This window comes from Xyrauchen texanus, chromosome 26, assembly GCF_025860055.1.
Source record: "Xyrauchen texanus isolate HMW12.3.18 chromosome 26, RBS_HiC_50CHRs, whole genome shotgun sequence".
Taxonomy (NCBI): domain Eukaryota; kingdom Metazoa; phylum Chordata; class Actinopteri; order Cypriniformes; family Catostomidae; genus Xyrauchen; species Xyrauchen texanus.
The window spans coordinates 6,267,376-6,292,844 of record NC_068301.1 but is presented as its reverse complement, the minus strand read 5'-3'; the positions used below and the strand labels follow the sequence as shown (position 1 = coordinate 6,292,844).

The 25,469-nt window shown below is 38.2% G+C and overlaps 2 protein-coding genes across 2 annotated transcripts; both read left to right on the top strand.

Annotated features, from left to right (window-relative positions):
- Positions 1 to 5,058, top strand: LOC127619773 (keratin, type I cytoskeletal 13-like). Its single transcript, XM_052092757.1, has 8 exons — positions 1 to 564; positions 777 to 859; positions 990 to 1,146; positions 1,271 to 1,432; positions 1,629 to 1,754; positions 2,033 to 2,107; positions 2,501 to 2,649; positions 4,932 to 5,058. The coding sequence occupies exons 1-8, from the start codon at positions 16 to 18 to the stop codon at positions 5,056 to 5,058; spliced, it is 1,428 nt and encodes a 475-aa protein (XP_051948717.1). The 5' UTR covers positions 1 to 15.
- Positions 5,059 to 15,339: 10,281 nt separating this feature from the next.
- On the top strand, positions 15,340 to 25,469 carry LOC127619774 (keratin, type I cytoskeletal 13-like). The gene is made up of 8 exons (XM_052092758.1): positions 15,340 to 15,759; positions 16,796 to 16,878; positions 17,481 to 17,637; positions 19,439 to 19,600; positions 19,733 to 19,858; positions 22,962 to 23,036; positions 23,212 to 23,354; positions 25,331 to 25,469. The coding sequence occupies exons 1-8, from the start codon at positions 15,343 to 15,345 to the stop codon at positions 25,458 to 25,460; spliced, it is 1,293 nt and encodes a 430-aa protein (XP_051948718.1). The 5' UTR covers positions 15,340 to 15,342; the 3' UTR covers positions 25,461 to 25,469.

Here is a 25,469-nt window from a genome sequence, read left to right as displayed (position 1 = left end):
CCAACCACCATCAACATGGCTACCACCTTCTCCAGCGGCAGCTTCATCTCCAGCAGGTCCTCAATGGGCTCCTCTCGTCTCTCTTCTTCAAGTGGAGGAGGGGGCCGCATCAGCTCCATGAGGGCTGGCAGTGTGTACGGGGGCGCAGGGGGTTCAGGAGTCCGTATTTCCAGTGCTTCTCGTTCCATGGCCATTGGAGGGTCAGGAAGTGGCTTTGGTTCTGGAGGAGGCTTTGGTGGAGGATTCAGTGCCTCTGCAGGAGGCTTTGGTGGAGGATTTGGAGCTTCTGCAGGAGGCTTTGGTGGGGGATTTGGTTCTGCTGCAGGAGGTGAATTCGGTGGTGCTGGAGGAGCAAATGACAGCATCGTTGGCAATGAGAAGTTCACCATGCAAAATCTTAACGATCGTCTGGCTTCCTACCTGGAAAAGGTGCACATACTTGAAAAGGCCAATGCCAAACTGGAGTTGAAAATCCGCCAATTCCTTGAGAGTAAGATCACCCCCACTGGCGAAGGCCACAATTATTCTTCCTTCCAGGCTACTATCAGTGATCTCCAGGCTAAAGTAAGTCTAACTAGACCCTTTGTGGCTATAATATAATAAAATTAAATAGCTTGAATTAAATAGCTTGAATAACCTTCAAGCAAACTAAACAAAATGTTCTGTCTTGTTTATATCACCACACCATATTTAGATTATAATTTTGAAGATTTCGTGATAAAATAGACAATTTTATATCTCACTTTTTCTTGGGTTTTGCTCTCATCAATCTTCAGATCTTCAATGCCATGCAAGTAAATAACACAGTCTACCTTGGCATTGGCAATGCCAGCTTGGCTGCAGATGACTTCAAGATGAAGTAGTTATCTTTATGTTTTCTTTTTCAGATTTGACTTTGAAAGATCACAGTAAAATATCATTCTGATACATAACTTTTAGAAAAAAAAATTGAATTTCTGTAGGAATAAATTAGCTATTCTATTTCACAGATATGAGAACGAACTGGCAATGCGTCAATCTATGGAGGCTGATATTGCAGGGCTGAACAGTGTGCTTAGCGAGCTCAACATGGGCCATAAAGACCTCAACCTGCAGATCGAAGGGCTTACTGAGGAGCTTACTTACATGAAGAAGAATCACAAGGAGGTAGTAAATCATATGAAAATACATTAGGCTCCATAATGTTGTAAACAAAGCTAAACCACTTCAAAAAACTGGGGATGATGCAAGTAGATATTTTGAAATTAATCCATACATGATGTCTTTTCAGGAACTCTTGGCTGTGAGTGATCAGCTGGGTGGACAGGTCAATGTGGAGGTTGATGCTGCACCACAGGAAGACCTCACCAAAATTCTAGCTGAAATTCGGGAGCACTACGAGTCTGTTGTAACCAAGAGCCAGAAAGATCTTGAAGGCTGGTTCCAGCAGAAGGTTGGTTCAGTTCACAACTTCACTCTTAACTTCTAAGATACAAATATCATATAAAGTAAAATATCTTGATGTCCGATTTATAGTTAATGAAAACAAAGCAAACCAAAATTATTTATACTGACGATTATTATTATTATGTTTTTTAAGACACCAAGCATGCACATTATATCTCAATGGTTCAATGCTTATTTTGCAGTCTGAGACCATTAAACAAGAGGTCGTAGAGAGCACAGAGACTTTGCAGATGTCCAAAACTGAGGTCAACACAGTAAAGAGCACAGTACAGTCCCTGGAGATTGAGTTTCAATCTCTCCAAGCCATGGTGAGTGTATGTAAAAAAGGTATAGAGGCTACAAAAAAGTATTTGCACACTTAAGCTAACTTAATGTATGAATGCAAATACAATAAAATATCCAAGCATTTCCTTTCAAGAAAGATGGGGCAAGCACACTTCAAGCAAAACACTTTTTTAAAAGGTTTTAAATTATAAAACAATAGATATACTGATCAAAATTAAGACAAAAATGTTTTGTACTTTTAAAGAGATTTTGATGATTGCTAACAGATGTTTCTCTCAATGGCTCTACATCCCAATCACAGAAATCATCCATGGAAAGCACCATTGCTGAGACTCAGAATCGCTATTCCATGCAGCTGTCTGGCTATCAGATGCAGGTAAGAACTCGTTACAATTTACAGATAGAAAACCACACTGTAGGCAGCTAATTAATAGGACTTCCCTGCAGAAAAGACCAGCACTAACCAGCATGCAATTCCCATGTTGGTCTAAGTTGGTTAATGCTGGTTAGTGCTGGTTTGGTGCTGGTTTAGCTGGTGGACTAGCATAGTCATGCTTTTCACCATGCAGCAAATCCTTGCTGGTAAAGCTGGTTGTCCAGCATGGTCTTTCTGATGAAGCTAGTTTAGCTAGGGACACCAGCACACCAGCATTCCATGCTGGGGGAACAGGACCTAAAACACAACATAAGCTGGTGACCAGCAATGCTGGTCTTCTCAGCAGGGTTGTGCTAGGCCTAAAAGTTCTGTCCTCTCCCCTCGGGCTTGTAGGTCAGTGGAATGGAAGGACAACTGGTGCAGCTCCGCTCTAATTTGGAGCGCCAAAGCCAGGAGTACCAGATGCTACTGGATGTCAAGACCAAACTGGAATTGGAGATTGCAGAGTACAGAAGACTCCTTGATGCAGAAGCCAGCGGCAGGTAAATTATAGAGCAAGTTTACATTTACATAATTTTCCTATTAAAGGTGCTGTAAGCGATTTTAGCCATTCTGGAACTGAGACTGAGCCGTTGAATAAGACACACCCCTTTTTCTTTGAGCATTGAGACTGTCACATTCTCATTGTTGTCAAAGACAGCAGTAGCAAAATAGTACCCTCAGCTTACATCTCTTATGAATCTGAATATAACATTAAATCTGAATAATCCGCAGTTGAACAATTCAATTACTATCAGTGTACAATTTGCACTACAAGGTTTGCACAACGTGCAAAATGATTGACAGGCAGAAAGGACATAAAAGTTTTCTGATTGGCTGATCAATGAATGTGTCCGTGGCCCGCGGTCAATTTTTTGCTTTGCTGTTTACACAGTTTTGTGCTGTCACAGAGACCAGTGAGATATCACAGGACACTTATTTCAGTCATATCTTTCAGGGTGAAGGAAAGTTTTCTTCATACCATTACATAAAAAAAAATCACTTACAGCACCTTTAAGGTCTGTACTGGATAAGTTCACTTGGATAGTTCACCTCAAAATTTAAATTCTCTCATCGTTTACTCACCCTCATGCCATCCCAGATGGGTATGATTTTCCTTCTTCTGCTGAACTCAAGTGAAGATTTTTATAAGAATATTTCAGCTCTGTAGGTCCATGTTCCTTCACACTGAAAGATATCACTGAAATAAGTGTCCTAAGATAATCTCACCAGTCTCTGTGACAGCGCAAGTGAATGAGTACCAAAATCTTGAAGCTCCAAAAGCACATAAAGGCAGCATAAAATTAATCCATGCAACTCCAGTGGTTAAATCCATATTAACAAAAGCTGGATCATAGGTGTGGTTTAGGAACAGATCAATAGTTAAGTCCTTTTACACTATAAATTCTTCTCCCTGACCAGTAGGTGGCGATAAAGTGGAGATTTATAGTAAAAAAAGGACTTAAATATTTATCTGTTTCTTACCCACACTTAACATATTTCTTCTGAAGACATGGATTTAACCACTGGAGTCATATGGATTACTTTTATGCTGCCTTTATGTGCTTTTGGAGCTTAAACATTTTGGAACCCATTCTAAAAGTTCTGAAGAAGAAACAAAGTCATGCACATCTTGGATGGCATGAGGGTGAGTAAATGATGAAAGAATAAACATTTTTGGGAGAACTATCCCTTTAAGCCTTTGTTACAAAAAATCACTTTAATAGCTGTGGAGGAAGCAGAGCATATTCTGAATAAACTAAGACATGCACATTCTATTCTTGCTTTTCTTTACTGGAAGAACAGGTTAGTGTTTTGTCTGGTAACCTGAAAAATGTGCTTTATGTAGTAACATCTATATAAAAAAAAAGTACAACATTTTATTTAATCTGACTAAATCAACCTGTAAACTTAGTTTACACCAACAAAAGTAATTTTCATTGGTTAGATCAAGTAGAAATAGACCACTTTTTTTTTAACAATGTAATTTCATAGTGATATTTCTGTATGGCTTTAATGCTCCAAACAACTGTTTTTACAATAGCACCTGTACCAATAGTCTGTTTCAAATAGCACCCAGAATTACTTTAATTTGCACATGCACAGATATAAATGGATATTCCATTACACTTTAATCTGAGTAAGGTGTTTACATGACAAAGAAGTCTGATATCTAAAGGCATATGCTAGCTGGCTTTCTCGGATTTCCAGAAAACAGATTATTGGCTCAATCGGGTTATGACAATTAATTTATTGAGTTTACACACAGTCCCTTTCAAGGCAAGTCATTCCACTTGGCGACCATCTTTGGAATGCTCCCAGGCAGCCTGGGCAACAAGTGGTATAACAGAACAGCTCTATCTACGTGAATGGGGAAAGACTGAATCTCCAAAACAGTTGTTCAAGATTACGACCATAGAACATATCAATTTATCAGTAAAATCTGACAATAATGGTATCATAAATTGTGCCTCTTTAGCTCAGGCCATGCTTAAAAACAAAATTTTTCAGGCTGCTTCAACTATTGTGCATTCCCATTCTCGAGTTGATTGACAGGTGATCTCTGTGTCTAAAAGCTGATTGGCTCTTTTAACTGTAAGGAGGGGCTTTCTTTTCTGCAACTGTTGGGAATTCCAATTTCTCCTATTCATTTTAATAGAAGTTGTTCTGTCATACTTGACACTTGTTCGGGGCTTTGTGAAAGTATAGAGTTTTACAGTTACTTCTGTAGTAAAAAATTAGACATTACACGTCTAACTGGTTTGGTCATATTTTCTCCTACCAGCCACACAATCTCAGCCGGCTCCAGCTCCAGCTCTGTGTCCACCAGCAAAACCACAATGATCACAGTCGTGGAGGAGGAGATTGATGGGAAGGTGATTTCCTCCTCTTCAACATCCCTTGTTAAGTGAAGCATGCAAGACTGATCATGTTTGATGAATGTACCCGTAGCCACTATCATACTGTCAAATGTGGTGGCTGTCTGTGAGCAGTTGCAACAATAAAACAAATTTTAAAGCAAAATGTGTCATCTTTTGAGAATGGATAAAATTATGAGATTATGAGAAAATTAAGGAAGCGAGACAATAATGAATATTGACAATATAAATAATAGTTTAATATATAACTCAACCAAAAAGACAAACACACATACTGGTGTCGGACAGCTGTCCATAAATCTCTCTCTGTCGCACTGCCGTCTTCGGTCAGCCTTTATCCCTCTTGAGGGCTAATTAGCCTGATCAGGGGCCGGGTGTGGCATCACGTCCCGGCCCCGCCCTCAGCCCTTCCACATTCCTCCCTCGTTCTCTCAGGCCGGGGAGTCCCCGGCATGACATTTACCCCCCTTCCTTGGGGGGCGTGCCTTCAGCCCCATCTGCCGGCAGGTCATCCCCGTCTACCTGGATGAGGGAGGGGACAAGGGGCATCCCTCCTCCTTCCCGGGTTTCAGCACCAGTGTAAATGGATTAATGGAAAGGAGGAGGTGAGAACCGGCTTGACGGTCGGCCTTTATCCCTATCAAGGGCTAATTAGCCTGATTAGGGGCCGGGTGTACGGAATCACGACCCTGTCCCGCCCGCCGCCCTGCCACAAACATGCATTTTTTCTCTCTCTCTCTCTCTCTCTCTCTCTCTCTCTGCTCTCTCTCTCTCTCTCTCTCTCTCTATATATATATATATATATGTTTTTTTCAATTTCTCAATTTAAAAGTTCTTTATTGGCATGATTGTGTTTACATACAATATTGCCAAAGCATTAATACACAAAACAGATAAAGACAAGACAAATACGGCATCTCTCTCGCTCTCTCTCTGCTGCTGCTGCACGGAATCCATGCACTGCTGCTGCTGGAGAAGCATGCTGCTTCAACTGAACAAACATACAATACCCCAAGACCACGTTCAAAGAAAATAAATAGACAAACAAATAAGGTGATCCCTCCCCTCTAACGAGCAGATCTGACTGCCAGACACATGGGCTGCAGTGAGGTGGATTTCAGTCACGTGTAGCTAGCAGTGTATCCCTTGCATGTGTTAAAAATGGTGTTCATCTAGTGACCTAAATAACTATGCGTGACTGTTAAGTAATCACATTTTTTTGTATTTTTTTTTTTTTGACTGCGCTTTTGCGCTGCTGCTTTGTCGACCCATAGATGCTCCAGCTGCGGCACCTGGACAGCACAGTTGCATTTTTAAATTTCTTCTCCCTTGGCTTGAGTCAAGTTAGACAATGACTAGCATGGCGCAAGCTGACAGCACACCCTTGCCAGTTTTGGCGACGACTAGAACGGCACAGCTGACAGCATACCCCAGCAACCACCTGAGCAATAGTATGATCAACTGAATCCAGAATACATCGCTTGAGTATTCAGAATAAAATGAACTGGTATAAGATACGTGCTGAAAAACAACATTCCAGTCTTTTAGACAGACGACAAGGTAACTCTAGGTGCTGAAGTGATGGAGAGTGATGGTGTATGCTTCTGCATATGGAGTCCCTAGTGGATACCCCTTGAGTAGACATAATTGCCTCACTGCAGGCGAACCATGACACGTCATAGGTTATCCATTGACTGTTAGGACAAGAGGGTCATATAAGGAGGCAGAGTTCTGGGTCTCAGGTCCGGAGACATGTGGAGAGAGGGCAGAGCTGTGTAAGATTGGGTTAGGCAATGGGTGATCCTTATTTAAGGATGGGTGATCCTTACTTATTTATTGACAGCATATTTGCACTGCTGCAGTGTCGACACATATATGCTGCAGTTGCGGCACCTAGAAAGCACATTTGCGCTGTATTACTGTGTCATGAGGGGTTTAGTTGCTCAGCCTAATTGTCTAAGATGACAAGCATAATGCATTATATTTGGGCACAACTGATTATGAATTAAAAAACATAAGACACAGAGGGAATATTCTACTATACAATATTTTGTACTTGAACAGTAGATGCGATCAACTTTACATTTACATTTATGCATTTGGCAGACACTTTTATCCAAAGCGACTTACAGTGCAATTATTACAGGGACAATCCCCCAGAACAACCTGGAGTTAAGTGCCTTGCTCAAGGGACAATGGTGGTGGCCGTGGGGTTCGAACCAAAGACCTTCTGATTAACAGCCCTGTGCTTTAGCCACTATACCACCACTCCACTACATACATCCGCGATACAGCCTCAGACTCTATTGGTATATTGGTATGAATTTGTTGATGCATTACATGAGCAGTATGTCTGTCTAAGCTTAGAATGCTTGTCGTGCTTGAGTGACCCAAGATGGTACATACCAATTTATGCAAATCAAATGTACACCTAAAATGTGTGACAGGAGTATGCGAACCATGCAAATAAAGTCATCATATCAACAGGATCTATGACATAACTGGTTGTTTAAAAATGCCAAAGCATACAAAATACAGCCTTAAGTCTAATAACTGCATGCCTGCTGACTTAATTTTTATGATAGACTGCTTCCATAATAGTCGGTCTGATATTACTGTGAGAGGGTCTGAACAGTATTTCTCTGGAAGATGCCTTAGGAGCAAGGGTTTCTGCAAGGGAAGACTCTAGACGGACTCTGAAAAGGTGGAAAAGAAGCTGCATCTAAAACAGTGGTTCTCAACCAGGGGTGGGGACCCACTAAGGGGCCTCGGCACACTTCCAGGGGGCCTCAAGATCTTTGAAATTATTTATAGAAGGAAGATTATATGATTTAAATATTTCTTACATTATAAAACTTACTGGAAATGATAAAAATTTATATTGCCTTCAACATCTTGCTTTTAATGCAGAAATACAGTTCTAGACGTTCTGGAGTACAAATTATAATGATTAATAGTTTCATCTATTGTTGATAGTAGTTTCGCTTATTAAAACTTGAAAACAGACTTAATCATTACAGTAGAAATCTTATATCTTATAATACAAAATACCCTACATGGAAGGCCTTCGAATATTTACTCTGACAGTGGGGGGCCTTGAAGTCAAAGGGTGGAGAACCACTGATCAAATTAGTGGTATTCAGTGGGCATGCATGCATTTATACATCAGTTGCGTTGCAACAACTGAGATGGCCATTATGCTTTAAAATATAAAATCAAATATGCTTATTCGACCAGTTTAAAACTACTCTGAAGCTGCCATCATTTATGCCAAGCCAGATTACCAAATTTACACTGAGGCTGAGTTTGTAGATTAGGGAGATTTATGCAGAGTTTGGAATTGCACACCACCCCTACTACCTCCGCCATGTCTGTCAATGGCAGAAATAACATGAGAGGTACTGTACTATGCAATTCCGAACCCAGCATTAGTTCTGGTTAGTAGGATGATTTGACCTGATTTTGCAACACTGGCACATATTGTAAACCTATGATTAATGCTGCCTTCACGTGCTATCGGAATTGTCGGAAATACCATTTTCACACTCGGAAGTTGCACATGAACGACGCCTCAAGTCATAATTATGACTGGGAAACTCTGAGATCATTGAGTTGAGGGGTCATAAACTTTCAACTTGGCAGAGGAGAGTACGGTTTCTGTAGTGAATGACTAAATACATCTAATTGTTGGTGCTTGCCGTTTCGGTCATTTTAATTTATATATATCAGAAACCATTTGATGCATGTTGTACACTGTGAAAATAGCTTGTATTTGACCAAAATTCCTTTATCATCAGCATGCTAACTGAATAATATGTATTATGGTGTCAAAATAAAAGTTCCTTAAAAATATGTATGAATGAACGTGGAGTTTTCCACGTTCTTTCCGACAACTAATGCCTCCTACACACTACACGCCTTTCAAAGATGTTGGATCGCGGTCTGTTTATATTACACAACTATCTGTCTTGTCATGGAAGTCATAGCGTTTTCAAATTACATGACGAATCATTACAAAACATTTCACTATTGACGAATCCCCGGCGACCCTGCCTGGACTCCAAATTACGTTTCACAACAGATTATACACGAGAAGTGATACGAGATATGAAAACAAACGCATGATCATATGTTATGCATTTCAGAATATGATGTGTATGTTTTTAATCATATATTTTATTGGTTACAATATGAAAAAGTACCTCCTACTGAAAAATCTACCTATTTGCTTACCCAGTTGTGGTACAGTTCAGAGGAAACATCAAATAGGCGCTGGTGCTTCTCCCAATGTTCAAAAAAATTTTCCTCCATTTCTTCGGTCCAATGAGACTTTCTTGATACCGCAGCCATGCTAATTGATGTTCTGTTTCAGGTACATCAGGACTCCTCCCACTGAAACTTCCCGTGCCCCGTTTCTTGCTCTCTCATTGGCTGTAGGTCAACGCTGCAGTTGTATTCAGTCAAAACTTATTTCACATTGCACAATTTGGAATCGTAGACAGTGCGTCGGAGCTTATCTCAAATTGCATCTTTGATAGTTCACACATTGTGTTCGTCGAGCTCCAATTTGCCTACGATTTCAGGCTGTTGTCGGCAATCTTCACAAATCTGTCGGCGAGCGAAAATCAAGCTTAAAATCGTGTAGTGTAAACTCAGCATAAGTTGTTTAATGCGACATACCTCTTTGGAAGTGGGAAGTTGGATAATTTTGATAGCACATGAAGGCAGCACATGAAGCATGAATGGTAAAAAAATGTCCTGCCCAAACCTGGACTTGACCGGTATTCCTGTGGTTCAATTGGTAAAGCATGGTGTTAGCAATGCCCAGAGAACACATTAACAGATGTATACCTTACCAAGTGTAACTAGATTTGAATAAGGGTGTCTGCCAAAATGTATATAAATGTCAATTGCACACTGTTTGACTTTTCAAGAAATTTCACCGGTTTAATTATTATTATTTTTTAGGTTTATTAGTGCCTTCCTACGATGACGTTTTAGTGCCATGTTTAAAAAAAGATATAGAGAATAAAGTCGTAATATTTTGAGAATAAAGTCAAAAGTACAAGAATAAAGCCATAGCATTATGAGATTAAAGTAATCATTCCTATGCTGGCTCCACTGTCAAATAGTTTTCAACCACACATAGTAGACAAACAAAACTATGAGTTCAGAAAACATAGGCTCAGAAATGTACATAGGCCCAGTAAGTATGTTATGCAAGTCACTTACTAAAGATTATGTCCCTCATGGATGACCAGTTTTCTGTGTGTGAATATAATTCTCAGGTACATAGTGTTTTGCTGCATTCTTTTCAGATGTCTTAAGAATACTATCGATATGTGGCCATCTAGTGGAACAAGTAAGAGCCACCTGAAAAAGACCCACATATATGGTCACCAGGACCTTGTGTATTGGTTGCTGGTCCTCTGCACTTTAGCCAGCAAGATGTCATTGGTCAGCTAGATTATCTAGAACAGTGGGGATTTCTTTAAGACTGCAAGGGAAGCTCAGCTTCCCCTATAATGTCAAAAAAATAATGGTCAAATATGTACTATTGTGTAAACAATTTATTGACTAAAAATGCGTTAGAACACGTTCATCTCGAAGACAAGTTCGTTCAGAATCAGCTACATTACATATAGCAGGTCGGCTGACTCGATTTACTTCTCATACATTCCCGTAAGCGCCAGTGCATTTCCCTGTTGAAGCCGAAGCGTCCATTGACTTCAATGGGGCTGCTCTGAACAGTTTTTTCAGTGCTCGAAAATAGACGGTCATTGGATAAATGCTGCGATTATGTCCCGCCCACGGACGCTCAGCGTCTCTGGGGGTGAATGAGGAGTGGGCTGGCCCGGACTCGGGCTTCCGCGTGATGATTGGAGGATCTGTCGAAAGACTGCATCTCCTTTTGATTGACAGCTGAATCTGTACTATAAGAAGTCACTGAAGCTATTTCAAGCTCAGTCCCATCGCGGATTTCTCAAGTGTAGTCGAAAGACAAACTGCTGCAACCTATTTCTTTATATTTGTTTGGCGATATTGCTAGTCAATTTGCATAATACATTTCACACAATTATACACCACATTCCTTCTTTCAGTTTTACCAAGTTTAATATATTTTGTTTTAGAGCCGCTTCGTTCGTTCGTTCGTTCATTCATTCATACAGTAGGCTAGGCTAGCGTCGTACGGGTGAAACTGCGCACGATGGCAGACGGTGCTAATATTGTCGACCTGATTTTGGCGAAGCCATTTGAAAGTCTTCCTTACGAGGAAAAAATTAGAATTAAACAGCAGGGCAGATCAACACCTAAGATTGATTTAGTGCAAAAAATAGGGTAAATAAGTTTATAATGTAGGCCGAAAATGAGCTTCCCCTCTTTGAAAGACCAGCAGCCGCCACTGATCTAGAAACACCATGCTGGCCGAGCGCTTGCTAGCTTGCCTATACTATCGCAATGGGAGTTGCTTGGCTAGCACATGCAGTCCCAGAATTAAGCGACTGGCATGCTGCAATCTTTACTCAGTTGCAAAAAATCTTTGAGTCCAAAATTGTATTTCACTGTACCTCGAAGGTGGAACGACCTTGCCAGCCTCATCCATGAAGCAGACTACCGCTCTGTCTTCAAAAAAGGCTAAAGACAACTTCTTCGTGATCACTTGACTATACACTCAAAATAAAAAAAAGTATTGTTGCACTCTAATCTCTATCTTGGCTATCTTGAACCTTTTTGATCCAATTGAAACTTTGATGAAACACTTATGTTGTATCCTACTTCATTTTGTAAGTTGCTTTGGATAAAAGGGTCTGCTTAATGAATTAATGTAAATGTTAATTTCATACAATGTATTTCTTCTGAACAACAGAAAAATGACGCCCTGACTAAGTTGATTGTCTGATGGCACCACAAAACAGCGCACAATCCCAAACCCTTCAATATAGTGACTTTCGGATGCATGAGCTGTGGCGTCAGATACCGCGTTCAGGCTACAACAGTGTTTCCCAAACACTGAGCCGTGAAAGATTGTCAGATGTGCCGAGGAAAATGATCAAATTCCACAAAATAAATAAATGCATGAAAAAAAAATTATTATTATTTCATGGATCCAAACTCCTTACCTTTCTGAGAAATTCTTTGTTTTGAAACCATAATCGTTCACTTTTATGATTGTGAAGAGCAATGATTAATGTGCAAATGTGACTGATATTTCTATGCGTTAAGGGTCATCACATGACTCACGTCAGCGCTGCAGAATACATTGAAGTCTATGAAGTGACGTCACACCTAAATGTTTTTAACACACACGTTTTTGCTTCACCAATAATGTCTGAGAGTACTAAGCAACAACATATATTTAAAAACTGTCCAAATTTGTGAAGAGACATTGAATGTCTCATAATTTCTTTCAATTAAATATTACCTTAACGTTTACAAATATCAGAGACCCCAGTTATTGAACTCATTTAAATTCACTAAGAAAACGCTTAGACCTAAACATAAACTAGTCATTTTATTATTTTCTGCTATTAGAGCAACTGCAAGCTTTTTTCTCTCTTCCAAATACACGATTTCAATGTTTATTGTGAACATCTCCCGCTTTCTTACGTGGCAAACTCGTAAAATCGCCCCTCTGTGACACTTTCTACAACTCTTGTCAAGTGGAGGGCGATGCGGCGCGTTCAGACTCTAAAACCAAATTAAAACTGCCACAAGAAGTCGTCTGTCCGAGGCAAAGTCGCAAATCAAATGACAACATCAGTCTCCTTTGATGCGTTTGATTACGCACAGACGAGTTTAAGTCGATGCGGACCAGGAGGAAGGTTTGACTTGTTGTTTGAGTTCTGTTCGGTTCATATTTTAATTGTATTTGTTTTTTGTAATATTGCGTTGTTCATATGTCATGTTTTAGTGGCCTCCGCTGTCACTGCGCTCTGTTGTTCGTCTGTTCTCTTCATAAATAAATGCATAATCTGCTAGATGCTCGTCCTGTAAGTTCATGATTAAAAATGAAAATAAAAGCTATTAAATGTCTTATTATCATTAAAATATGAAAATTAAAATGACAGGTAATAATAGATTGTGATGGAATTTTTATGACCCCATCCGTCAAAGTGACAGATGATGAGAAACACAAGCACTGTATGTGACTTTTTTATTTTATTTTTTTAATCTTGAATATTAGAATAGTATCCATTATTTTTGGTCACACATTATACACACAGTTTTTTGCATATATACAGTGAAATGTATTAGTTTTTCACATATCCCAGCTGGGGTCAGAGTGCAGGGTCAGCCATGATACGGCACCCCTGGAGCAGAGAGGGTTAAGGGCTTTGCTCAAAGGCCCAACAGTGGCATCCTTGGTGGTGCTGGGGCTTGAAACCCCAACCTTCTGGTCAGTAACCCTGAGCCTCAACCGCTGAGCCACCACAGCCCCACTGGCCCAAACACTACAAGTAAACACGTTACCAAGTTCTTGAAAAGGATAAATATCGACAATGGTTAGCCTATGTGGGATAGTGGTGTGCCTTAGAATTTTTTTGTTGTAAAAAGTTTGCAAGTGTAGCAAAATGTCGGGAAACACTGATCTAGTAGTGTCAATCACACAGATCACACACTGACTCAAAGCAATAATATTAATCACAGATTCTACTGAAGTAATAGCATTACTCACACAAATCACAATCACTCACCTCAATTAATAGAATGAATAACATAGGTCAAAGTGACACTACTGAAGTGTTTGATGTTAATCAAACAGATTACAATGACCCCACTGATAAGAGAGTCATATAAGATAAGACAAGATAAGATAAGATATGATAAGTTAAGATGTTTAAAGCCAAGCATCGTATCCAGCAGTGAGCATTTCACAAAATGGACAAACGTAAACCTACTATGTAAGTGCATTGCAAGATCAAACTGGAAACAAAGATGTTAAACTGACTGTCAAAATGACAAGTTGCAAAAACCACAATCCGGTTTACAATTCTCAAGAAACTGCTTTGCATAAATCTCACCCTTCCATTATAATGCGTCAGTGAAGAAACTGCCAAACACATCAATTTCTTAAGTATTATAATGTCAGCCCAGACCAGCCCAAAATAGAAATGTTGTTTGGACAGTAAAGAGAATTTACTTTCTTTGTAATATACCTGAGGTGTTGGCAATGACACGTTCTGTTAATTATATATACTATAATTATTTAACTGTAACTGATGGAACCAGTCTTAAACATAACACTGTTGTGGAATCTCGTTTCATGATATTTCTTGTGCTACTGGATTGTTTTCTTTTATTAATGGTTTAGTTTCAATTTCTAAACCATGCAGAGGGTAGCAGAATTGTATTGCATAATTGATGCATGATTTTGTCTGGACAGTAGATACATACGTTAAAAGGTTTATGGAGAAAAACAATGTGGATATACTACAATGCACACACACAATAGCCCAATAGGAGTGGTAGTGGTGTAGTGGTCATAACTGGTAATCAGAAGGTTGGTAGTTCAATCCCCACAGTCACCACCATTGTGTCCTTGAGTAAGGCACTCAACTCCAGGTTGCTCCAGGGGGGATTGTCCCTGTAATAAGTGCTCTGTAAGTCGCTTTGGATAAAAGCATCTGCCACATGCATAAATGTAAATAGCCCCAAAAGCCACACTCAGCCATGTATGATTGGCATTGCATTAGATAACAAAATATCAAACCAAATGGCAACTGTAAACAAAAACTTCTAGAGATGTTCTCAGAACTAACTTCACTTTTCTGAGACATTTCAACCAATGAACCAACTGATCTCAAGGTAACTTTAGTGGATGTATTAAGTTCACACAAGTGTCACAAGTCACCACAGATGTAGTTCATCACATTAACTATGAGCATTTGACAAGCAGAAAGTGTCCAAATCATTTCATCTCAATTATATTGAACCTAACAAACTCATTTTTGTGAAATGTTAGCTTGAAAAGCACTTGTGCAATCTTACTTTAAAAGAAATACCACTTGGTTTAATATTCCATCTAATGCAATGACATCCATACATTTGTATGCATGGCTTAAGAGTCCAAATACTTCTTGTGCCCACAGCATGTCTTTCTAAAATGATTTGTAAAACATGTCCCGTGTTCTACCATATACTTTCAGGTTTTACCTTTTCTTTATAATAGCTAAAGAGTAATTCCAGCAAATATGTGGTAGGATGGCATTCCACGCATTGTGTCGTCAAATTCACCCTTTAAAAGAACCAGACGTTCCTCCATCTCCACAAACTGTCCTGTCAGAGCATTCATAGACAAAAAGAATCTCAGTAACCATGGCTTCCAGCTACTCCCGCAGCAGCTACATGTCCTCCAGTAGCTCTCTGGTGGGTGCATCAACTAGCTCCACCCGTGGATCCATCATATCAAGTGGGGGAAGTAGCCGCATCAGCACCGTGAGGGCTGGCAGTGTGTATGCGGGTGCAGGAGGCTCAGGGGTCCGCATCTCCAAAGCCTCTGCAGGAGGTTTTAGCATGTCAGCATCTGCGGAACACAGCGTCATTGGCAATGAGAAGATCACCATGCGGAGCCTCAATGACCGTCTGGCTTCCTACCTTGTCAAGGTGCACTCCCTCGAGAAGGCCAATGCTGACCTGGAGCTCAAGATCCGTCAATTTGTGGACAGCAAGACCTCCCCTATTGCTCGTGACCACAGTGCATTCTATGCCACCATACATGACCTTCAAACTAAGGTATGTTATTAGGACTCTACAATTAGGATGGGAATAATGTGGCAAACATCATTTAGAATACGTTGAACATTATGCATTTAATAAATTATATATGCTATAGTTTTCCAGCAAAAGTGTGTTTATGAATTTATAGTTGCCATGTAGTTAAAAATGTAAAACCTAACATTTATTATAATAATTTATTATTAGTATGATTATTTTACTATATATAATACATATATATAATATATATATATATACAGTATAGTTATGTTTTTGTACACAAATATTATTTATTATTTTATATTTGTATTAATTGTAATATTGTGATTTTTTTAACAGAAATATAATTTTTATTCTATATATAATATACAATATTTTTTTATGGTAAATAATGTAAAATAAAAAATAAATATGATCTGTGTGTGTGTGTGTGTGTGTGTGTGTGTGTGTGTGTGTGTGTGTGTGTGTGTGTGTGTGTGTGTATTATCACTTTGTGGGGACCAAATGTCCCCATAAGGATAGTAAAACCCGAACAATTTGACGTTGTGGGGAAATTTTGTCAGTCCCCATGAGGAAAACAGCTTATAAATCATACTAAATTATGTTTTTTGAAAATGTAAAAATGTAGAAAGTTTTCTGTGAGGGTTAGGTTTAGGGGTAGGGTTAGGTTTAGGGGATAGAATATAAAGTTTGTACATTATAAAAATCATTATGTCTATGGAAAGTCCCCATAAAACATGGAAACCCAACATTGTGTGTGTGTGTGTGTGTGTGTGTGTGTGTGTGTGTGTGTGTGTGTGTGTGTGTGTGTGTGTACATTTTTGGACATAAATAAAACAAAAACATTTTTTATTTTTTTATAATTTTAATTTAATAATATTTATGTGATACAAACATAATTTTTTTGACAAAAATATCAAATCTGAACTACTCACCACACCAGACATTTTTATGTTTCTAAGTATTTTATATTATGTCATTTCAGTATTCAAAAATATTCTAAACATTGACAAAAAAAGTTAATTAATTTATTATTTCTGATTTGTATATCCAGATCCAGACAGCAATTAATTTGAGGGGTGGAATATATCTCAACATTGAGAACACACACCTGGCCATGAATGATTTCAAAATGAAGTGAGTCTTTGCAACAGATTCAAAACATTTTTCTCATTACAAACAAGTCATAGCAGAAATTCCCATTCATTAACACAGCACACACACATACAAAAAAATCAATAAAAGATGGAGACGTAATGTTTTATATATTATGAAGCTATATCAAGCATGTAATGACATTATTTTAATGAGATTTTAGGAATGGACCAACTTTGCTTGTAAAGGTACAAGTTTTGCATCACTTTAGACACGCCTATGTTTTTACATCCAAAATGAATGGGTGTTACATTGTATTTGAGTTCTAAAGGAAAGTTCGGGAGAAATTTGTTAATTTAATCCTGTCAATCACAACTTTTTATAGCACCCATCCATCACTCAAACTCTGCTTCTATTTCTGTTCACTTTACTCATCAGTCAAGTAGTCAGGGCAGGTTGTTAAGTGCTTTTTATAAGCCTTTAATTATTGCCATCAATATGTTTACATTTATACATCACTCAATGATTGTATGAATTTGTGAACTCATGAACTTCACTCTGAAGGTGAATCTGTTGTCTTCTTGCAGTAATCTGCTTATGTCCAAGGTGAGTGTTTTTAAAGAATATCTTGCTCTATCACACAGATTTGAAACTGAGCATATCATGAGGCAGTCTGTGGAAGCCGACATTGCTGGGCTGAAACGGGTGCTTGATGAGCTAAAGCTCACCAGAAAAGACAAAAGCATGCAGATCGAAGGGCTGAAGGAGGAGCTCGTCTTCCTGAAGAAGAACCATGAGGAGGTATAATGCTTCAGTGATTCTTTCAAATCTAATGTTTATTTAATTAAGGCTATTGATATGAAATACTTCTGGGAAGTTGACTTGTCCTGCAGTGTCATGTGCTATCCTCCTAAATTTAGACTTAAAAATTATTTTGGAACTTTTATGCATGCAGCTTTTATTAACTAGAGACTTGTGCATATTGTGCATTGGAAAATTTGTTTATCACACAAAGAACCAAAATTGACATTGAAAATTTCAAATGAAAAATTAACCAGGGAAGGCAAAAAAGGTGATTAAAAATGCTTAACAAAAAACAGTTACACTGAAGATATACAATTTTCCTTTTACATTAGAGATGGGCGGATTTATCCTAAAAGTATCGATACTTCCGATACTGATGTTGTATCGAAAATATCGATCCTCACGCAAAAATACGTTTATTTAAATGTAACTTATGCAATTAAACTTTGTGAAAATACTGCATGTCAATACAATTCATAAACATGCATTCTGAAACTGCATAAATCTGTTGTTTACTTTATGAGGTATTTGTTAATCACCATAGTAACTTCAGAATGGCACATGATGACATGAAGTTCATCCAGGAGCAATGACCAATACTCATATAGAGACAGCGCTCAGTGTCACTCACACAAACACTGAACACCATCAGGGTAACACATGTGAGATTAAAATAATGCAGTAAACATGAACTAAATGACATCAAATATAACACAGAACACCCCAGTGTATATAACTGATATAAAAAATATGATGAAACATAACTAATCCCATAAAATATAATGAAATGTAATGGGTCATGCAGGGAATTGTGGGAATGCTCGATTACAGTTTTCTTACTGTAATTTTAACAATAATTTACTGTAAAAAAAGGTACATGTATTCTCTTGTTCTTTTTACCATTAATTATACAGGAAAATCTTACTTTTTACATTTAAATAATTTAATTTTGACATAATTTTATTGTACAAACTACTGTATTGACTTTTAAAATATATTAAAATATTTTACTGTATATTTTACAGTTAATATTTGTTAATCAATTAACATTTTATTTCTGTAGCACAGTATTTTACTGTTAAAATTACTGACATTTTTTACAGTGATGATAATACAAGATAAAGCGTTAAAGTGAACATTACTACACTCATATTAATGCTTAACAGTTTATTGCGTATTATGAATTATTTATTAGTTAGAATAATAATCAAGTATTAACAATTTTCAAAGTTGCATAGTAAAAGGAACAATAATGACACCTATTAATTTAAATACATATTTATCATGAAGTTACTATATCATTGAACCCATTGATTTACTACAGTAATATTGTAGTAGTAACCATGGTTAATTGTGTGGTACCTAAATACCATGGTTAAACTATACTGTATTACTGTAGTGAGGTTGTTCATTTTTGTAAGGGTAAACAAAACAGAAGTCTAAGCTATTTCTGTTTAGGCATAAATAATAATAATAATAATAATAATAATAATAATGACTTGAATAATGACTAAAATTATTATTTCAAATTACCCATTTTATCCCAAGTAATCGCAACAAAAAAGAAGTATCGTACCGGTATTGGTATCGACGATATTGGTATCATATCGAAAAGAAAATAAGTGGTATCGCCCATCCCTATTTTACATACATATGCAGTTTAACCAAAAATCGTTATGTTCATTGCCAAAGTAAAATGCAGGGACTTCACTTTGTTGTTTATGGCTGATTATCATTGTAAATGTTTATCAATGAGGTCACTTTTTACTTATTAATAAGGTTGCACATGTATGTCTAGGATCTCTTGGCCGCACGCACTCAGATGAGTGGACAGGTTCACGTTGAGGTTGATGCAGCTCCACAGGAAGATCTCAATAAAGTCCTGGCTGAAATTCGTGAGCACTATGAATCAGTAACAGCAAAGAACCACAGAGACCTTGAGCACTGGTTCAAGACAAAGGTGAGGTTCAAAATATCACTAGTATACCAAGACAGAATACTGCTGAGTATATTTTCACAAGGTTTCACGACAAACTGGTGTGCGACAGATCTTGTTTCAACTGATGTAATCTTCCTCTACTTTTTATTTCAGACTGAGTCTCTCAAAGAGGAAGTTGTCACCAGCACTGTAGATTTGAAAACATCTCGCTCTGAAGTCAGTGTGGTCAAATCCAGACTGCAGGCATTGGAAATCGAACTCCAGTCCCTCTTAACCGTGGTCAGTAAAAAGTAAATGGACCCTGATCTCATGAAAATCACGTGACTGTGGCGACATTTTTGCTAAACTGATATTACATGGCTACTTACTCGTATCGCGGCAGTTCCAAAGTGAAGTATCCACTGCGTGGCGAGGTTTTGAAGGTTAATGCTCTATCGAGTTTTAAATCAACAGAACCGACCTCTCTACCCTAAACCTAACCAATAGTGTCATAAACAGCATATGTGAGATTATAAACAACAATTGCTGAAGCAATCATGTCATTTTGTGCTGCTTCAATGACACTTTCAACGCAGTGTCGACTCACCTGGTCCTTTGCATCACAATTGCAACACTATCAGTTCAGCTACTGCGCAATTCAGAAAGGCTAATACAAGCTTAAAGGTCATGCGCTATATGTTATAAGATTGAATTGTGTGAGGAACAGGGAGAAAAGTACATTCTTATGAACTGATAATTTGTCATTTTACTCATGATTTGAGTGAAAGTGAATTAAAATCATTGTTGTTGTAGTGCCTCCATACATGCAAGTGAATAAATGTAAAAATAAAAATAGAGCTGTCAATCGATTAAAATTTGTAATCGAATTAATTACTTGGTGTCCCGATTAATTAATCGCGATTAATCGCATATACAAATATTAGCTGAGAAAGCCCCTCATATAACAATAACTAAATATATAATTATTATACATATTTATATCAATATATAATTATACATAGTAATCTTTAAATATTTAAATATTATATATTATATTAGTTCACAGCAATCCATTTCACAAGTGAATTTGTCAATCAGTTGGAGATTTATTATGAGGGCTTGTTTAATACGTCTCGGGTGTGTTGCGTCATAAACATAAAATGTTTAGGTCACTGTGTCAAGTTAAATATAGTTTAATACTCCATCTTTAAACACATCTTGAGATCCCTTAGATCGCATTTGCGCTCCTTTGAGTGTTTTGAATGCAAGAATGTTACACACGTTTGTGTTGTTCTGCCTACTGCAGTGTTTTCTTCATTGTATAAACTGCGCGTTGTTCTTTCACTTACTGCCCTCTGGAGTAAACAGGTGGTACTACAAGCTTGCATTTCTCAGGAATCTTCCTTATTATGGTCCGTGGGCATGCGATTAATTGCGTTAATTTAATCGCACTGAATTAACACGTTAAATCGACAGCCCTAATAAAAATATAATGTAATAGATATGCATACTAGGACTACCGATCGATTACAAATTTGAAACAAATTAATTACATGATGTGCTGATTAATTAATCGCAATTTATCACACATCAATATTTCCTGTGAAAGGCCCCCAAATAATGGTAATTTAATTAATAAATATAATATTAATATCATAAATAAATATTTATAAATATAAAATAAATACAATAATTTTGACAGTTTAAATACATTATATTATATACATAGATACTGTGGCAACAGACAAGTTGCAAAGCATTTAGACAAAACAAAAATTATCTTATAAATTTTTGATAACCATATCATTGAACATAACCCTGTTATTGGCCTACATCCCTTGGCTCTATTTTTAAAGGGATAGTTCACCCCACTCTAATGCCATCCCAGATGTGTAAGACTTTCTTTCTTCGGCAGAAAGCAAAACATTTTTAGAAAAATATTTCAGCTCTGTAGGTCCATACAATGCAAGTGAAGTGAAGAAATTTGAAGCTCCAAAAAACACACAAAGACAGCATAAAAGTAACCCATATGACTCCAGTGGTTTAATTCACGTCTTCTGAAGCAATCCAAAAAAAAACGTTTTGGGTAAAATATATATATTTTTTATAATAAATCTTGACATCATGCTCTCTGCGCATGCGTCAAGCACTAGGAAGTGTAATCAAGCTTGAAAAACATGACCGTGCCCAGAGACTGCAATGGCATGATGTACAGTGAAAAAGGAGTAACATTTTGGTCAGTTCTTACCCAAAATCGATTAAATTACTTCAGAAGACATGGATTAAACCACTGAAGTTTAATGGATTACATTTATGCTGCCTTTATGTGCTTTTTGGGGCTTAAACCAGTTCACCATTCGTTTGCATTGTTTGGACTTACCGGACTGTGATATTCTTCTAAAAAAATCTAATTTCAGTTCTGCCGAAGAAAGTCATAAACATCTGGAATGGCATGAGGGTGAGTAAATGATGAGAGAATGTTAATTTTTGGGTGAACTCTCCTTTTACTTGTTGGCCAATGTAGGCTACTCGTGTATCAGATGGATGCTTACGGAGCGTCTCACTTTGGTCGCGTTGCATCAAACAAGTTTTCAGCGCCTCTAGTCCTAAAGCCCAAAGTATACTTTGGTTTTGACGTGAACACTTACCGTCTGTAGACAGTCGAATACTAGCCTTTCAAAGTATACTTCATTTGACTGTGTAAGCATACACAGGCTGTTGCCACATGCTCACGCCAACTGCTTTAAGATATACTATTTCTCTTCAGGAGTTTAGACCCATAAGATGTCTTTGTATTCTTTCAAAGGGTTATACAATAGATATAAAGACATATTTATGGGTCTAAACTCTTGAAGATAAATTGTTCAGTTTCTCATAGCAATTGTAGCACGAATGCACCAACCACCTGTGTATGCTTGCCCAGTCAAATGAAGTATACTTTGAAAGGCTATAGAGTTCGACTGTACACAGAAAGCAGCCAATGCCCTAACCACACCCCTACCCTAATCCTAATCATATGGAGCCTGTAAGGCTATGTACCCTGCAAGGAACAACCAGAGGCACCTTTCTCCCATCACGGTACACTTTGGGCTGAAGGTTAAGCTGCTTGCTCTTTGGTTTAACGAGGTGCATTGCATGTACAGCTGGAGCGCTGACTGCCCCCTATTGCATCAAGGTGGTACATCAAGCTTGAATTGCTCCAATAGGAACATTCCTTACTTCGGAATTTACATACAGGTTGGGGGCATGATTATATTTTCATATAATTAATTGCACAAAATGAACACAGCCCTACTGCATATATTAAATAAAACATTACATATTCCCCATAAACCTCCTTCTAAAATGTGCATTTTACATTATTTTATATTATTTACTATGCTTGTATGTTCTGTCAATGTAGAAATCATCCTTGGAGGCCACATTGTCTGACGCAAAATCTCGTTATTCCATGAAGTTGTTTGGTTACCAGAATCAAGTGAGTAGAATAAAAACATAACTTCATGTATTATTTCAGAAAAAAGTTTGCAATTGTAATGGACATAAAGTGTATCCCAGCTTACAAACCCAAACGATCTGAGGAACACGGATTTTGAGCAAAGTAATTGGACCACACAGTCTCTCACACTAGAAGAAACCTTTTGTGCTCCTAGGTAACCATCCTGGAAGAGCAACTTGTGCAGCTTCGTGCTAATTTGGAAAGTCAGCGTTATGAGTACCAGATGCTCCTGGACATCAAGACCAGACTGGAGATGGAGATTGCAGAGTACAGAAGACTGCTGGATGGAGAAGCCACGTAGGTTTACAAACTATTAATTACAGCCATCTCCATTTTTACCGTTATGTTCTGTCACTCTCTTTCAGGTAGAGCATGTAGGTGGGTTTATTTTCAAAGACTGGACAGATTTCAATATGAACCATTGTGACCACAACAGTAATAATAACAGCGCTGCTAGTGCTACCAAATGGAAACAGAATGCAAAATAATCATTGTTTTCAAACAGGATTCCATAACTCTCCCTGCATCGGCCATTGGTCGAAGAGCCCTAAACTCACGCCATTGATTGAGAAAATGTTGCCAACATAATCTCATGACAACACGTAATAATATGTACGAGATGGCAAAATCATACAGAATGACTTTTATGCCGATAGAGACCAATCAATGAACAAACACAATTTCAAATCAACAAATACAGGCGGCAAATTTCAGCAAGCCTCCCATCCAAACATCATTTTCAGGAAGGAAACGTCTGTGAACAAATTTGATTACTAATTCCGTATCTATTGATGTAATACAAATGACATGTAACATGCTTCCCTCATCTCATTCCAAACTCTGTGGTACACAAGTTATTTTCCTATTAAAATCATGGTTTTTAATTTTTTTATTGACCGGTTAAGTGCTTTTGGAAAAGATGTGTTTTTAGCCGTTTTTTAAGACAGAGAGTGAGTTAGCTTCCCGGATTGCGTTGGGAAGGTCATTCCACCACCGTGGTATGATGAAACTGAAAGTCCGGGAAAGTGTTTTGGTGCCTCTTTGTTTTGGGAACATGTTTTTGGCTATGCTGGAGCAGACCCAGTGACTGTTTTGTATGCCAGCATCAGGGCCTTGAATTTAGTACGTGCATCAACCGGTAGCCAGTGGAGAGAGACAAAGAGTGGTGTAACATGTGCTCTCTTCGGTTCATTAAAGACCAGACGTGCTGCTGCATTCTGGATCATTTGGAGAGGTCTAATAGCACATGCAGGAAGGCCTGCAATGAGAGAGTTACAGAAGTCCAGTCTAGATATGACAAGTGACTGAACGAGCAGTTGTTTGGCATGTACAGAGAGGAAGGGTCTTCCTGATATTGTAGAGTGTAAATCTACATGATCTTGCAGTCTTTGAAATGTGGTCTGTGAAATTTAGCTCATCATCAATGGTTACCCCTAGATTTCTGACCGTTTTGGAAGGCGAAACTGTAGTTGGACCCAGCTGCACGGTGATGTTGTGTTCAACAGCAGGGTTGGCTGGAAAGACAAGGAGTTCGGTCTTGGCTGGGTTGAGTTGAAGGTGGTGTTCCATCATCCAGGCTGAGATGTCTGCCAGACAGGCAGCGACTCGAGCGGTCACTGTGGTGTCGTTGGGCTGGAAAGACAAGTAGAGTTGCGTGTCATCAGCGTAGCAGTGGTAAGAGAAACCATGTGACTGGATGATGGGTCCCAGTGATGTTGTGTATATGGAGAAGAGAAGTGGCCCAAGCACTGATCCCTGAGGTACCCCAGTAAGTAACTGATGTGGCTTGGATACCTCCCCTCTCCAGGCTACTCATACCATTTCTTACGATTTCGCCATCTCGTACTAATTAATACAACTTGTCATGAGACTGGGTTGAATGTTGCTGTGTTGAATGCTCAAACAAACAGAGCAGTGTTTTGATAGTGCCTTAGATCCACAGTGTTTCCATTTTGTGAGGAAATAGGCTGGGATAGAAGAACGTCAAATAATTACACACTTCACTTTTAGTGCAGAATTACCTTATGATGCACAAACTCACAAACACAAACATTAAAATGCAAAAGCAAGTTGTCTAATCTATCAAATTTGGCCTTAACCACCATCAATTTGCTTAACTATTGTTGAATTGTTATTGAAAGCAGTTTGCTCTAGCCAAATCATTAACACATCTTAAAGACGTCCCAACTGAATATTCTATTTTATTGAAAATTCGAAAGAAAGCCCCATAACTGTTACTTAAAATTGAAATTGTTTTGCTCGTTTTCTTCCAGCGTCAAAAAAACATCCAGTTCCACCTCAAGAACCAAGATCATCACAGTTGTGGAAGAGGTAGTGGATGGAAAAGTGGTCTCCACCTCCAGTTCCTCATCCATATCGGACGCTCGTAGGGTGCTTTCCTGATTTGCTGTT